At 48.1% G+C, this 14,377-nt stretch overlaps 1 protein-coding gene across 3 annotated transcripts in view; it reads left to right on the plus strand.

Moving 5' to 3' along the window:
- ARHGAP4 (Rho GTPase activating protein 4) overlaps window positions 1-14,377 on the plus strand; it is a 219,068-nt gene that overhangs the window by 170,820 nt on the left and 33,871 nt on the right. For all 3 annotated transcript variants that reach the window (XM_085629762.1, XM_085629764.1, XM_085629763.1), the window contains exons 13-15: window positions 8,844-8,904; window positions 12,038-12,115; window positions 13,526-13,660. In XM_085629762.1, coding sequence (XP_085485888.1) covers window positions 8,844-8,904; window positions 12,038-12,115; window positions 13,526-13,660 — 274 coding nt within the window. The remainder of the gene's footprint in view (window positions 1-8,843; window positions 8,905-12,037; window positions 12,116-13,525; window positions 13,661-14,377) is intronic.

Below are 14,377 nucleotides of genomic sequence, written 5' to 3' on the forward strand. Positions count from 1 at the left end.
GTGTTGTATCCTTCGAAACACTAAAATAAAAAGAGGAGAAGCAAAGAAATGAAACTGGGACTATATAAGGAGAATAATACGGGACTGACCAACCAGCCCAGACACTGAAGTACACTCATTTTCAGGTGGACGCGCATACGTGATCGGAAAATGTCACCTTTCATAGGTGAGCCAGTGACTGACGTGGACTGAACCATTATCCCGTGCAGTTCGCGGTCACATACGGAAGCAGAGAGAGTGAGCGCCGCTCAGGCAGACCAATGGCAGAATGCGGATTACCCAAAATCCCTCTCTGTTTCTAAATGGATATATATTTAGATTTGAATGGATGAGTGTATTATTTAATTTTTTTAATTACAAGATCTGTGCAAACGGCTAGGATGAGATTCAAGCAAGAATGATAACCGTGCAAATCGTCTACCAAATGTTCTATCAGCGCCGGGAATCCTACCCTATAAAAGTAATCTATGACATTTCATGTAATTAAATTCCTTTCTGTAGGGTTTATTCAGAGAAGTGATCATCTACCCTGAAACGCATTTTGACTGCCACTGCTTTCTACCATCAAGATGTCAGGCCTGCTGTGTTTGTGGGAACTTTTCCTTATAAAAAGATCACACTTACGGCACTAGAAATACCTTTTCCTGGTGACCCAGTGAGGCCTCTAGCGGCTATCCTGCACTGTCACCATAACCAGCTCAGGCTCCCGTATGGAGCTAAAACTTCCCCACAATCCAGCCACACAGCCATAAAATAACGCAGTATCCCGTAATACCGCTGGCGAGTCAAACCACTCACTCCCCTAAGAGAGTCTCGCAAGGAATCTGACAAAAACAAGCCACCATTACATGACTTTATTTCAACATATTTTTTTCACACAAAAATGTCAGGCCTAGAGCCTTTATCGTAACATTTCATAATAACCAGATCGGACCACGATCATTGGCTGCCGCCGTAACCAACGTGGCCCTGCTGTATCGAGTATAATTACAAAAAGTGCTGCACAAGTACTCTTTTAGTGGAAGCACACACATTTGGCCCAATCAAAGTATGTAGTCAGGGAAACCAACATGTGGGTGGAGCCTTAGACCCTCTACTGAAGTAAACTCATAAGATCAAGCAAAAGCTGCACTGTCAAGCCAGACCTAAAAACCTACGCAGATGAGTCTACAACTGGGCACTGCTGGCCGCTTTCAAGCACACATCTGCACTCTGAAGTCTAAAGCTAATGACGGACGGGGAGGGAGCTGGGACAGGAACACTGCAGTATATTCTTCATGCCTGCCCTCCTCCCATCTCTGCTGCTGTCTGAGGAAAAACAAACACATCATTTACTCATCCAAGACACTTCTACAGTAGAAAGTTCAAGCTCAGGCAGCCAGGTAAAATTACAAAATAATCACCGCAGATTGGAGTGGGGTCACCGTTTTCTGTGGAAGCACACGCCATCTGCCCAATTAAAACATGTACTCCTGTCCACCAGTGTGTGGGTGGAGCCACAGCCCCGCTCAGCAGTACTCCGGAAAGCTCTTTTTTAGGTTGTCTACATAAGGCGTGGCGACAGCTGTGCTGTCAAGCCAGACCTAAAAATACCTTACACACCGCTCCCCTGACCTTTTCCCTGCATGTAAAAAAATCCTTACAATATCTCTGCTGGTCGCTTCCTGCACGTAGAAAATGTCTTACACACAGCTCCTTTGCCCTCTTCCCTGCATGGAAAATGTCTTACACATAGCTCCTTTGCCCTCTTCCCTGCATGGAAAATGTCTTACACATAGCTCTGCTGACCTATTCCATGCTTATAAATACCTCACACTGCTCTGTTGCCCTCTTTTCTGCACATAAAAAATGGCTTGCACACAACTCCGCTGACCTCTTCACTGCATGTAAAATGTCTAACTCCCAGCTCCGCTGACCTCTTCCACGTTTAAAATACCTCACAAACCTTTCCGCTGCTCTCTGCCCTCTGCCCTGCACATAAAAAATGTCTTGCATGTCCACCGGTCTCTTCCTTGCATGGAAAAAGTGTATCTCACACAGCTCCACTGACTCCTTCCCCGCATGTAAAATATCCTGCATGCATACAGCTCCGCTGCCCTGGTTCCTGCTAGAACAACAGTTGATGGACAGAATGCAGAACAATGTCATACATTCACCCCAGTACAGAGATCTGGGCCTAAATCCATCGTTTTTTTGCTCACCATGCCGTTCCAGTTTGAACCCAGCCATATGCAAATCAGTCTTGACCCTGTGCCTCATGGGAACAGTCCAGCCCGAACTGCCAAGCTAGGTCCTCCCTGGACTGGAAACAAGCATCGTAGGACCGGTTTCGGGGTTTCACCCCTCTTCAGCCAGGATAGCTTGACTCCAGTGGCATGGAGAGCACGGGACTCACGTCTGAGCATACCCGTCCCACTCGGGTGACAAATGCAAAAACAACAGTTGATGGACAGAATGCAGAACAGTGTCATACTGGACTGTTCCCATGAGGCACAGGGTCAAGACTGATTTGCATATAGCCAGGTCTAAACTGGGGTGGCATGGTGAGGAAAAGAATGATGGATTTAACCCAGATCTCTTGACTGGGGGTGAATGTTTTGATTTGTTCTGCATTCCGTCCATCAATTGTGTGTCTTTTGCTGGTTCCTGCTAGGCCACCGAAGTGAGAGGTTCACCGTGCTCCTCTACACGTGCATTCCCATGCATGGACCTCCACTGAGCTGCTCCCTGCCAACCAGGATAGTGAGAGCCGTGCCAGGGTCCATGTACATGTGAACCATATTGCACAGGGCTCCATGGCCAGTACAGACCCTCCACTGCACCAGGCCAGAGGCACGTGAGGAGCTGAGGTGTCCAATGGAAAACTGATCATGTCCCCACCCTGTATATGAGTGAAGCTCCTCACACGCCCGCTGCTCATCTCTGCTGGGGGTGCTGCGCCTTCCATGATTTATGTGGAGGGCCGAGGCTCGCCATCTTGGCTTTGAGGAACAGGTCACAAGGGCTGGAGTAAGATGTCGCTCCGCGCATGGTTCATGCACAGCTCGTGATTCAATGGGAAGGGAGTGGTTGGTGGGTGGCCAACCTGGAGCAAAAAACATTGTCACCCACGTGCGTCAGAAACTGGAATCCAGCAGAAAGGTCTAGGTGGGTGTTGGGGTATGTAAGCCTCTACCGCCTTTCGTCCCTTCTAAAGGGCATGTAAATGGCACCCTCTGCACCAAGAACGCGTCACCTGTCAGTCTATCGGACATTGTGTGCTCTTGGGCTGCACCTTGCTATGTTGACAGTCGGGCTGCTGCACAATGGACTTGCTGCACGCTCTGTGTACAACCCTCCCCCTCACACAAACACACCTGCCTGCCTTCTGCTCCCATGTCGAATGCTTTCCAGGTGCACAGCTGTTTGCACCTTTATTTTCATACCTCTTTTTTTCTCACACGCACACAACCCAAACGCCGTTTAGATTTGCAAGGGTGCCAGGTTTGCAAGAACCACTACCCAGCTGACGTACGACTTCGCTTCAAAACTGGCAAGTGATGAAAAACTTGCCAGTTTGGAAGCCAAGTGCGTCCGTCGGCTGGGCAGCGGTTCTTCCAAACCTGGCACCCTTGCACCTCAGACTTCTACAGCGCCTATAGACACAGTGCTAATGACCGGGACGCACAGTGAATACAAATTTGGAAATTAATATAGTTGTGATCACTGAGTGCGCTGGGATAATACTTTTGTTGATATTAGACGGTAGAACACATAGGCAGGGTGCACCCGCAATTTTCCCTAGCTATTCAACTTGTATATATTTCAAGTTTCTGACAGCCTCTGGGAGGGTGTGTGGCACCAGAGGGGCTATTGTGGTGACATAAAGGTGCACAGTGAGTCACCAGCCCTTTGGGCGCGTCACCTCAGCCTTGCACACTCTGAAGGGTGGTAGGTAGAATTCACAGCTTTCCTTTGGCCTAGGGTGGAGTGACGTCATGCGTTGTGTCCTCGTATCTGCCTTCCACTTGGTGCTTCCCTCTCACCACTCTCAGGGAAAGCCCTCCCATGCAGCAGTGTGCTTTGCAGCCTCAACAGGGCTGTGAAGCGCTATATAAGTACGGGTTGCAGATAGCGCTATATGAATACCACAATACTACACAATACTTTCCAAACCTCTTGCAGGGGGGCGTGAGTATTCTGTTGCCCCCAGGCGCGCACAGCTGGCAGCCCGTGCCGGTGACCTCATACCTCATACACTCCTGATATTGGGTTCCAATTCTGAAATAAAAAGGGATGAGATTCAAACGTTCAAAATTAAACTAGCCAACAGTTGTCGGAAATGTCATAAGACGTTTATATTGGGTCAGAGAAGGATAAGACAAGAGTTTGGTGAGTGCTTGGCTATGTCTGAGGGTCCTGGCCATCTCTATGGTAGGATTGGGCTAACATTAAGGGTGTGCTAGAGCCTTCTCTTGGGGGGGGGGGGGGTGAAGGGGACAAGGTAGGGGTAGCGTAAGGAAAGGGGCGAAGGAGCATGTCGGGGTTCCCCTTAGTGCTAGGGTTGGGGAGAGACATTGCGCTAACGGATAGGGTGATGACGCATCTTGTAAAGGAAGGGTTAAGCTAATGGGTAGGGTAAAGAGGCATCTTAGAGTAAGGGATAGGGTAATGACTAGAGGAAGAAGTGTTAGAGAATAGGGGATTGGGTACTGGATACAGTGAAGGGACATCTTAGAGTAAGGGATAGGCTGAAGGGCAGTGCTTAATTCGTACCAGTGGTTTCTGGTGCTCGGTACTGGCACTTAATTGTTAACACTGGCACTCATGACCGTCTGCCACATGGTGGCGCTGTTTAAGTAATTTAGAGATGAGCAGAACAACAGTTGTATTAATTCAATATACATTAAAAATGACAAATACCTGACGCCCAAGCCATTCTATTTGCTTTTGGTGGGCTGGTATAGTCTGAACTGTCACACTTGTAGGAGTGTGATGGTTAGTAGTTGTGTAAATACTGTCACCAGTGGTGGCAGGGGCAGTGTGTGGTGCAAACTACAAGGCCTCCTAACGAGGGCCCTGGCACTTTTTTTTAAATACAAATTAAGCACTGTGATGGGACATCTTATAGAGTAAGGGATAGGGTGAAGGGCCATAGGGTAAGGGATAGGGTGAAGGGCCATAGGGTGAGGGATAGGGCGAAGGGACATAGAGTAAGGGATAGGGCGAAGGGACACACAGTAAGGGATAGGGCGAAGGGAGATTGGGTAAGGGATAGGGCGAGGGAACATAGAGTAAGAGTTAAAGCGAAGGGACATAGGGTAAGGGATAGGGCGAAGGGACATAGGGTAAGGGATAGGGCGAAGGGACATAGGGTAAGGGATAGGGCGAAGGGACATAGGGTAAGGGATAGGGCGAAGGGACATAGGGTAAGGGATGGGGTGAAGGAGCGCATTATACATTATGGGGATGTGGTCATAGAAAGCTTGAAGGGGCTTCTTTGAGTAAGGGTTAGGGTAATGGTTAGAGTTTTGGAACATCTTAGCGTTAACCCTAGTCTTAGAGTAAGTTATACGGGTTAGAGTATTGAGGAGGGGAAATAATAATAAAACACTTTGACTGTGAATTAAAACCTTATCAATTAATTACAGAAAAAAAGAAACCAGCTTTTATTTTCTCCAGTTTTTTCCCTGCAAGGATCATGTAAACCTAGACGCAAAGGATCATGTAAACCTAGATGCAAAGGATCATATAAACCTAGATGCAAAGGATCATGTAAACCTAGACACAAAGGATCATGTAAACCTAGACGCAAAGGATCATGTAAACCTAGACGCAAAGGATCATGTAAACCTAGACACAAAGGAGACGCAAAGGATCATGTAAACCTAGACGCAAAGGATCATGTAAACCTAGACGCAAAGGATCATGTAAACCTAGACGCAAAGGATCATGTAAACCTAGATGCAAAGGATCATGTAAACCTAGACGCAAAGGATCATGTAAACCTAGATGCAAAGGATCATGTAAACCTAGATGCAAAGGATCATGTAAACCTAGACACAAAGGAGACGCAAAGGATCATGTAAACCTAGATGCAAAGGATCATGTAAACCTAGATGCAAAGGATCATGTAAACCTAGATGCAAAGGATCATGTAAACCTAGACACAAAGGAGACGCAAAGGATCATGTAAACCTAGATGCATTATTACTTACTAGTATGACCACTTTCGATCTGCTTGGTTTCATTTCCAGTTTCTTTAAGTGGCAATAATGCACCAGGCCATTAATAGTGTGTTGCAAGCCTAGCCTGGTGCGGGCCACCTGCATACTGCACCAGAAAAGGTGGGGGTGGTTGAGTTTGTGCGCACTGATTGACTAGAGCTTGACCGATACCTGAAACGTATACATTGTACAAGAGGTGCGAGCACACACCCTTGTTTAGGCCCTTATTGATGCAAATTCTCCTAGATGGTGGCAGATATATTGGTTGTTCATCTGAGACCAGTTGTCTGTGTATAATGTAGTTACAGCTTTAAGCAAAAGTGACGGCAAACCCATGCAGTGGTGTTTACTGTATAGGCAGTCCCTGCCTATACATTAAAAGGCTTTTTTTTTTTTTTCATAGTTCCAGCTGACCGGGATATCTGTTCTCCTTCTTGGACTTGTAGAGAAGTAAGCGCAGCGCCAGAATGCGGTCTGTCCTGCTGCTGCTAGCCCGGAACCCGGTTTCAAACCAGGGAATCGTTTGGTTTGATTGGTCCATTTTTTCGGCTCCTCAAATAACATGACAGGCAGTTTTGAATAAATGTCTAAAAGTGCTCTCAATCAGCCTTTTTCCGGATGGGATTTGGAACCATGTTTGATAAGCGGGTGCGTTACCAAACCTTTCCATGATTCAGGGATTGTTCCATTGATATAGTTCGCTTCAAAACCGGGGAGCAGTCTGGTTGCCCCGTATTCTGACTTCAGGAACACCACGGGGCCCGGAAGCAGCGTCTTTCTTGCGAGGTTTCACCATCCTTTTCATCCCTTGATCCAGTCAATCTGGGGCTCAGAGGTCTGTGTTGGGGCGGATGGTGGAGCCAGCTCGACATAGAAATTCTTTGGGGTTAGCCTCTCGGAATGATACACTTTTTGTGACATGAGGCACCCAGTCCGACTCATTCACATTACTGTTGACCAGGCAGGCTTGTGGGCCTTCCACTTGGCTGATGGAGTTCCAGAACAGCCACTCAGTCTCAGAGGTGCTAACTATGTGTCTCTCCATAGTTCTTCCTAGCACTGACACTTCCAGGTCATTCACTTATATTCCTTTCGAAGCAATAGGGTCAATGAGCATCTTGTAGAGTATGGGAGGGGTAATGGATAGAGTCAAGGGGCATCTTGTAGCGTATGGGACGGGGTAATGGATAGAGTCAATGAGACGTGCGGCAGGCAGGTCAGCGTGTCTGGGACACGACATTAGGATGTGACGTCCAGCAGGCAGGTCACAGTGTCGGGGTTACGGCATTACCATGTGACGTGCGGCAGGCAGGTCAGGGGGTCTGGGTCATGACAGTAGGATGTGACGTCTAGCAGGCAGGTCACGGTGTTGGGGTTACGGCACTACCATGTGACATGCTTCAGGCAGGTCAGGGGGTCTGGGTTACGACAGTAGGATGTGACGTCCAGCAGGCAGGTCAGGGTCATGGCATTAAGATGTGATGTCCAGGTGGCAGGTCAGGGTGTCCGGTTCACAGCATTAAGATGTGACATCCAGGTGGCAGGTCAGGGCGTCTGGGTCACAGTATTGCAATGTGACGTGCAGGTCAGGGCGTCTGGGTCACTGTATTACGGTGTGACGTCCGGGTGGCAGGTCAGGGGGTCTGGGTCACGACAGTAGGATGTGACGTACGGCAGGCAGATCCGGGCAGTGTCTGGGTCACAACAGTAGTATGTGGCATCCGGCAGGCAGGTCAGGGTGTCTAGGTCACACCATTAAGATGTGACGTCCAGCAGGCAGGGCAGTGTCTGGGTCACGACAGTAGGATGTGACGTCCAGCGGGCAGGTCAGGGATCTGGGTCACGGCATTACGATGTGAAGTCCAGAAGGCAGGTCAGGGATCTGGGTCACGGCATTACGATGTGAAGTCCAGCAGGCAGGGCAGTGTCTGGGTCACGACAGTAGGATGTGACGTCCAGCGGGCAGGTCAGGGCGTCTGGGTCACGGCATTAGGATGTGACGTCCAGAAGGCAGGTCAGGGCGTCTGGGTCACTGCCTTCAGTCGTGAGCAACTGGTTATTTTGTGACATCGCTGAAGCCCTTGTGTATCAGGATCTAAGTCAGGTCCCATATAAGAATGAATCTTGCTACATATAGTACCATCTCCATGGAAGGTGTGGAGTGTGTCGGAGAGATTGAGGGGCCCTTACCGAGAGCAGTCGCTGTGAGGCGGGGTAGTGCATCCTGGCTGAAGCTGTCCCTGCTGCTTCTGCACTGCTCTTGATATCCTGAGATTCCTCCCTCTCCCTTGAGAAGCTTTTTCCTGGCACCTTCCACCATCCCTGCATCCTTCACTTACAGTACTGTGGTCCTTTCTGAAGGGCACCAGAGGATGATGTGATGGCATGACCCAGACCACCTGTTGCTGAGCCAGGAGGCTACTCTCAGAAAGCAGCCAAGTGGGGTCCAGACTCCTTCCCTTCAGCTCTTAGGAGAAAATCCATATTCAATCTACAAATTGCATGAAAGCTAGTAACACTCCCACCCCCCACCTCCGCATTGCTGATTTTGAGAATGAAGCCCCCTAGATACAGTGACCGTGTCTCTGACCCCTCTCCTCGCCTGTGCCTGACTGTGGTTTTCACACTTCCTTTCAGGATACTGGACAGACGGTGCCCCTGGTGGTGGAAAGCTGCATTCGCTTCATTAACCTGCACGGTAAGGGCGCTCTTCCTTCTCCGGGGGGTGGGTCCCCCTGTCCTGTTGAGTGCGTGTCTCTATCTTAGTTGTGAGCTGCTTGTCACATCATGTTTATCTATAAATCCTCAAATGGGCTGAGCCGACCAGGGCTATTGTAAGCCGGGGCAAGCCTGACTCCCTTAGACTCCTTCCTTCTGCTGTCGTGGGAAGATCTCTGGAAGGGTTCTTGTAAACTTTTCTAGATTTCTGAAGACCTCTTCATTTCCTTGGATGTTAAAAACTTCAGTCACATGACTTTCTATTTAAATTGTTGTTAAGTCTTTTGATTGAGGGTGATACATGAAGTCATCTAGCAGATGTTTCCAACTCTTGAGGAAAGGAAGCTTCCTGCTCCAAAATAGAAACCCACATTTGAAATCTATGTATACCAAAAAGATTTTGAGATCAGATGTCAGGAAAAATTATTTCTCTGTCGGTCTTCTTATCAAGAACCTGATGAGTGGGACTCTTTGAAGCCACGTCAGGACCTCACAAGCAGACAAACCACTGAAGGGCTTCTCTTCCTCCTTACTGAAGATGGCATCTCCCTCCTTCGCAAAAGCACATCTCTTTTTTTTCTTTTCTGATGCGTGACCTCTCATCCCTACCTCATTCAGGGATGGGGCATTGAGCACACATCCGGGCGCTCTGCTTGTTCCCTACGGCAGGATGCTCAACACCAACAAATGCAGCGTCGGCGACTCAAACTGCCAACACTGTCCTAAACCCTCTGGTGCTTTCATCTGTTCCTTCTTCTTACACATGTTTGGCAACAAGACCTTCAGGGCTATTACCCCTGCCAGCTCTTCTCAGCTTCGTTATTTGACTCCTCAACAAGGGCAGTGTTGGGGTGGTGCAGGAATCCGTACCAGCGACAACTCCCTGTCTCCCCTGCTAACGTCCGCCGGTGTCTTGGAGGGAAGAACCCAAGCAGGTGTACGGACGGTGCTGGTGATCCTGGTGGTGCTGCCGCATGGAGTGGTCAGACGCGAGGAAGAGTTGGAATAGTTGACCGCCCGTGCTTGCCTAACACTGATGGCGTGGACTACAACAATGTGAGGCGTGAAGTACAGCTTGGTGAACAGTCCATGCGTAATAGTAAATTAATCTCCAGATTTGATTAATTTTACATTTATAAACTAGCAAGTATGGCATTGTTTACACCCTCATAAATGTAGTATTAAGAGTTTGAAACTGGGCACTTAAAATGATCAGGAAGTTGCACAATGCAGTTTTTTAGAGGTGGATTCAATCCATGGAGAAGCATGTAAAACATGTCAAAAGCAGGGGTAGTGCTTCTCTGGGCGGAAACAGAAGAAAATACTTCAGTATTTAGTGGATGTATGGGGTAAGGACCTCTCCAGTATCCCAGTGGAGAGAATAAAATGAAATGGCTTGCGCAAATGCACAATCTACTCACACACTTTCCACTTTTTTTTTTAAACATCTGCAAGAGTTCATTTTGCAAAGATGTTTTACTTCTGTCCCTGGGGATCTTTCCCCAAGAAGTAAAGAATGTTCTAAACCCATGGAAATAGTTTCAAATCTGTGCAGTGTGACATATTAAATCAGGTCACAAGTTGGGAAAGCCATTGGCTCCAAAACTTAATTCGAAAGTCCAGTGCTTCACTTTTCAAGCTCATGGAAGACGTTCTTTCTGGTCAGCAGGTGGAATAAGGGGACATCGATTGTCTTTGAAACCGGAGCACCGTGACCCTCAGCCGGGAGAGTTATAAGATTTCAAAAGAGACCATTTTAAGTTGTATTCTTTTCAAGGTCTCTAATGTTCATGACTCCTCCGCTATTGAACATTTTGAATCCAGCACAGGAAACACAAGAGGTGAGCTGCTCTCTTTTTGAGTCTTGCGATGATCATTCAGAAAAGGATTTCTGTGGGTGTCACTAAGCCTTGCAACGACAAAGCGTGGAGTCCTCATCAGCAACCTAGTCTTTGCTGGTCAGTTCAGACATGTTTGTGAAATGTACTTTATCAGCATGTTTTTGGTGGTAGCATTGGTCAAGCATGCACCATCTTCAGTGATGTCAAGTTCAGTGCAACAGAGCCCATCACTGAGAGGAAGTGATGTCATTCAGCAGCATTGATCATAGATGGACTTGGACTACTATAAAACAGAATTTTGCCCAATAGTGGAACATGAGTCTGCCCAGCGTTGTCTGGCGGTGAAGCATTTCTCCAGTTCTCGATCACCGCTTCTTATCATTTGTAGTCTGGTTTGAAACTCTAGCCCTTGCACAGAGAGTCTTTGAAATGCACTTGAATCAGTGAGACTTGTGCTGTCACAGTTAGCAAACCTGTTTTTCTCCGTCAAGGGATTGCTCTTTAGAAGGAAAAGTTGCTCCTCTTCGGTGTACACCATTTGCTTCATCGTATGTTTCTTCTGCAGAGACTTACAAAAATGCTTCCACAACTCTTGTGATAAGGGATACTTCTGAAAGCCTTTATATTTGGCCACTTTCACCTACTGAAGCTGAAAGGCTTTTAAAGTTCATCAGGTCAGCGTCGCAGGAGCGATTCTCTGATGTGAGGAGATCTTGGACAAAAAGGTAATTTGTTTTAGGGAAGGGGTCTGTCCGTCTCCTCATGGGGTTTGTCTTGCGGAAAGGATTGAGTGGAAGTAGTCGCTCACTTTCACACATTGAACCTTGCTCTGGAATCTACCCACCTCTATGGAATTAAAGTTTTGTTGCAGATCTGTGCATTGTTTAAAAAAAGTGATGCATCTGTTCTTTTCCCTCGTCTCTCTGGTGAGTGCATTTGGATATTGTCCTGAGAAAAGCCCTCGGGCCACGCAGGAGTGTTGGTAAAGGTGTGAGGTTGTGATACTGCGAGTGGTGGTCGGCTAAAACGTGACCTCCCTAATGGACTCCGTCCATGTTTAAAAGTAGATGGACCGGGTGGCGGTATAGAGGGCACTCAAATTCAAATCTCCCAAACCAAGAGTCCCCGTGTGCCTCAGTGGGTCTTTTAGAAACAGGTTCTTTTGCTTCCACCATTGAATGTGAACGCTGTGTTAGCTGTTTCCCTTCGAGTGTATCTTGGTTGTGGTCTTTCAACTTCTAAGTCACAATATTTCTCTCCTCTTTCCATCAGGTCTCCAGCACGAAGGTATCTTTAGAGTCAATGGATCTCAGGCGCAGGTCAGCGAGATCCGCAACGCATTTGAAAGAGGTCAGCGCTGCCATATACAGGGTAGGGGGCGGGTGGGGTTCAGACAAGCAGCGCAGAGAAGTCCTGGTGAGTGGGCCTGCTGGGATATAGAGCCCATCTACACATCGGTTTCGTACCTTGCTTTAATGCATTAACTTCCGTGACCGGTTTCCTCACCAGTGGATGGTGTGATAGATTCATAGCTTGTAGCTTGTTTCCCCTCCAGCGGATGGTGTGATAGATTCATAGCTTGTTTCCCCTCCAGCGGATGGTGTGATAGATCCATAGCTTGTTTCCCCTCCAGCGGATGGTGTGATAGATCCATAGCTTGTTTCCCCTCCAGCGGATGGTGTGATAGATCCATAGCTTGTTTCCCCTCCAGCGGATGGTGTGATAGATTCATAGCTTGTTTCTCCTCCAGCGGATGGTGTGATAGATCCATAGCTTGTTTGCCCTCCAGCGGATGGTGTGATAGATCCATAGCTTGTTTCCCGGATGGTGTGATAGATCCATAGCTTGTTTCCCCTCCAGCGGATGGTGTGATAGATTCATAGCTTGTTTCTCCTCCAGCGGATGGTGTGATAGAGCCGTAGCCTGTTTCCCTCCAGCGGATGGTGTGATAGATCCATAGCTTGTTTCCCCTCCAGCGGATGGTGTGATAGATCCATAGCTTGTTTCCCCTCCAGCGGATGGTGTGATAGATTCATAGCTTGTTTCCCGGATGGTGTGATAGATCCATAGCTTCTTTGCCCTCCAGCTGATGGTGTGATAGATCCATAGCTTGTTTCCCGGATGGTGTGATAGATCCTTAGCTTGTTTCCCCTCCAGCGGATGGTGTGATAGATCCATAGCTCGTTTCTCCTCCAGCGGATGGTGTGATAGAGCCGTAGCCTGTTTCCCTCCAGCGGATGGTGTGAAAGATTCATAGCTTGTTTCCCCTCCAGTGGATGGTGTGATAGATCCATAGCTTGTTTCCCCTCCAGCGGATGGTGTGATAGATTCATAGCTGGTCTCCCCTCCAGCGGATGGTGCGATAGATCCTTAGCTTGTTTCCCCTCCAGCGGATGGTGTGATAGATCCATAGCTTGTTTCTTCTGCAGCGGATGGTGTGATAGAGCCGTAGCCTGTTTCCCTCCAGCGGATGGTGTGATAGATTCATAGCTTGTTTCCCCTCCAGCGGATGGTGTGATAGAGCCGTAGCCTGTGTCCCTTGTGGAGGTATCAATTGTTTTCCTACAGGTACCCCTGTGACGGCTTCCATCGACTCCTTTGTTTCCCTACACGTATTTTGAATGACAGACTCCATGGTTTCCCTTCCTTCTCCCGCCCTGAGAGCTTCAGTCTTCCTACTTTGTTTCTTGTTGGTCTATTGTTCTCTGCATTGCATTTGTGACCATGGTTACAAATGAAAGCTCTCCTCCATTGGTACAGGTGAGGACCCCCTCATTGACAGCTTCTCGGGACACGATGTGGACTCGGTGGCGGGGGTCCTGAAGCTATACTTCCGGGGTTTGGAGAAGCCGCTCTTCCCCAAGGACATGTTCCATGACCTGCTGGCTTCTGTCCGTAAGTAGTTGCATTCTTGGTTATTTTCTATACATTCATGCGGTGGAAGAAAATTCTCATAAAACAGTTTAACTTTTAAAAAAAATTGATAATTTTCATTTGTGCGTTAATATGAACATTAAGTTCCCTTTTTTCCCCACCACAAGAGGGCGGACAGTGGGTTACCTACGCCTGTTACCTGTGCCTACTTTCAACCCAGCTGTCGGAGACAGCTGGGTGGAGAGGTTTACACTGCTAAAGTCAGGGTAGCCGTCGCAGGACAGCTGGCAAAAGTGACTTGCGCAACGGAAACTGGTGGAGTGAGTACCACTCCCCCGCTGCCACTCAGCAGCATTGCCCCGCCCCCAAACACTGCTCGTGCTGGGAGCAGGGAATGATTAAAACGGTAATTCATTTTATTACTGTTTTATTTTTCACTTTTGCTGCACTGGCAGCAGGGGGGGGCAATGCTTCTCCGCCCTAATGGTGGGCCGCCGCTTTGAAAAAATGACCCTCCCTGCACACTTGAAAGTCCATTTTATCCTGCAGGACATCCTGTTGTTGGTCCATGCCTCAGACCCTCTACCGTTTGTGAGGTACTGTTTGGGTATCTTTTCAAAGGGTAACGGGTCTGCAGATAGAAGTATCCAATAGAAGAACAAGTTACTTACCTCCGGTAATGCTTTGTCTGGTAAATACTTCAACCACAGGCTCCTTACTATCTTCCCTCCTCCACAA

The sequence above is a fragment of the Triturus cristatus genome, chromosome 10 (genome assembly GCF_964204655.1).
Source record: "Triturus cristatus chromosome 10, aTriCri1.1, whole genome shotgun sequence".
Classification (NCBI taxonomy): Eukaryota; Metazoa; Chordata; class Amphibia; order Caudata; family Salamandridae; genus Triturus; species Triturus cristatus.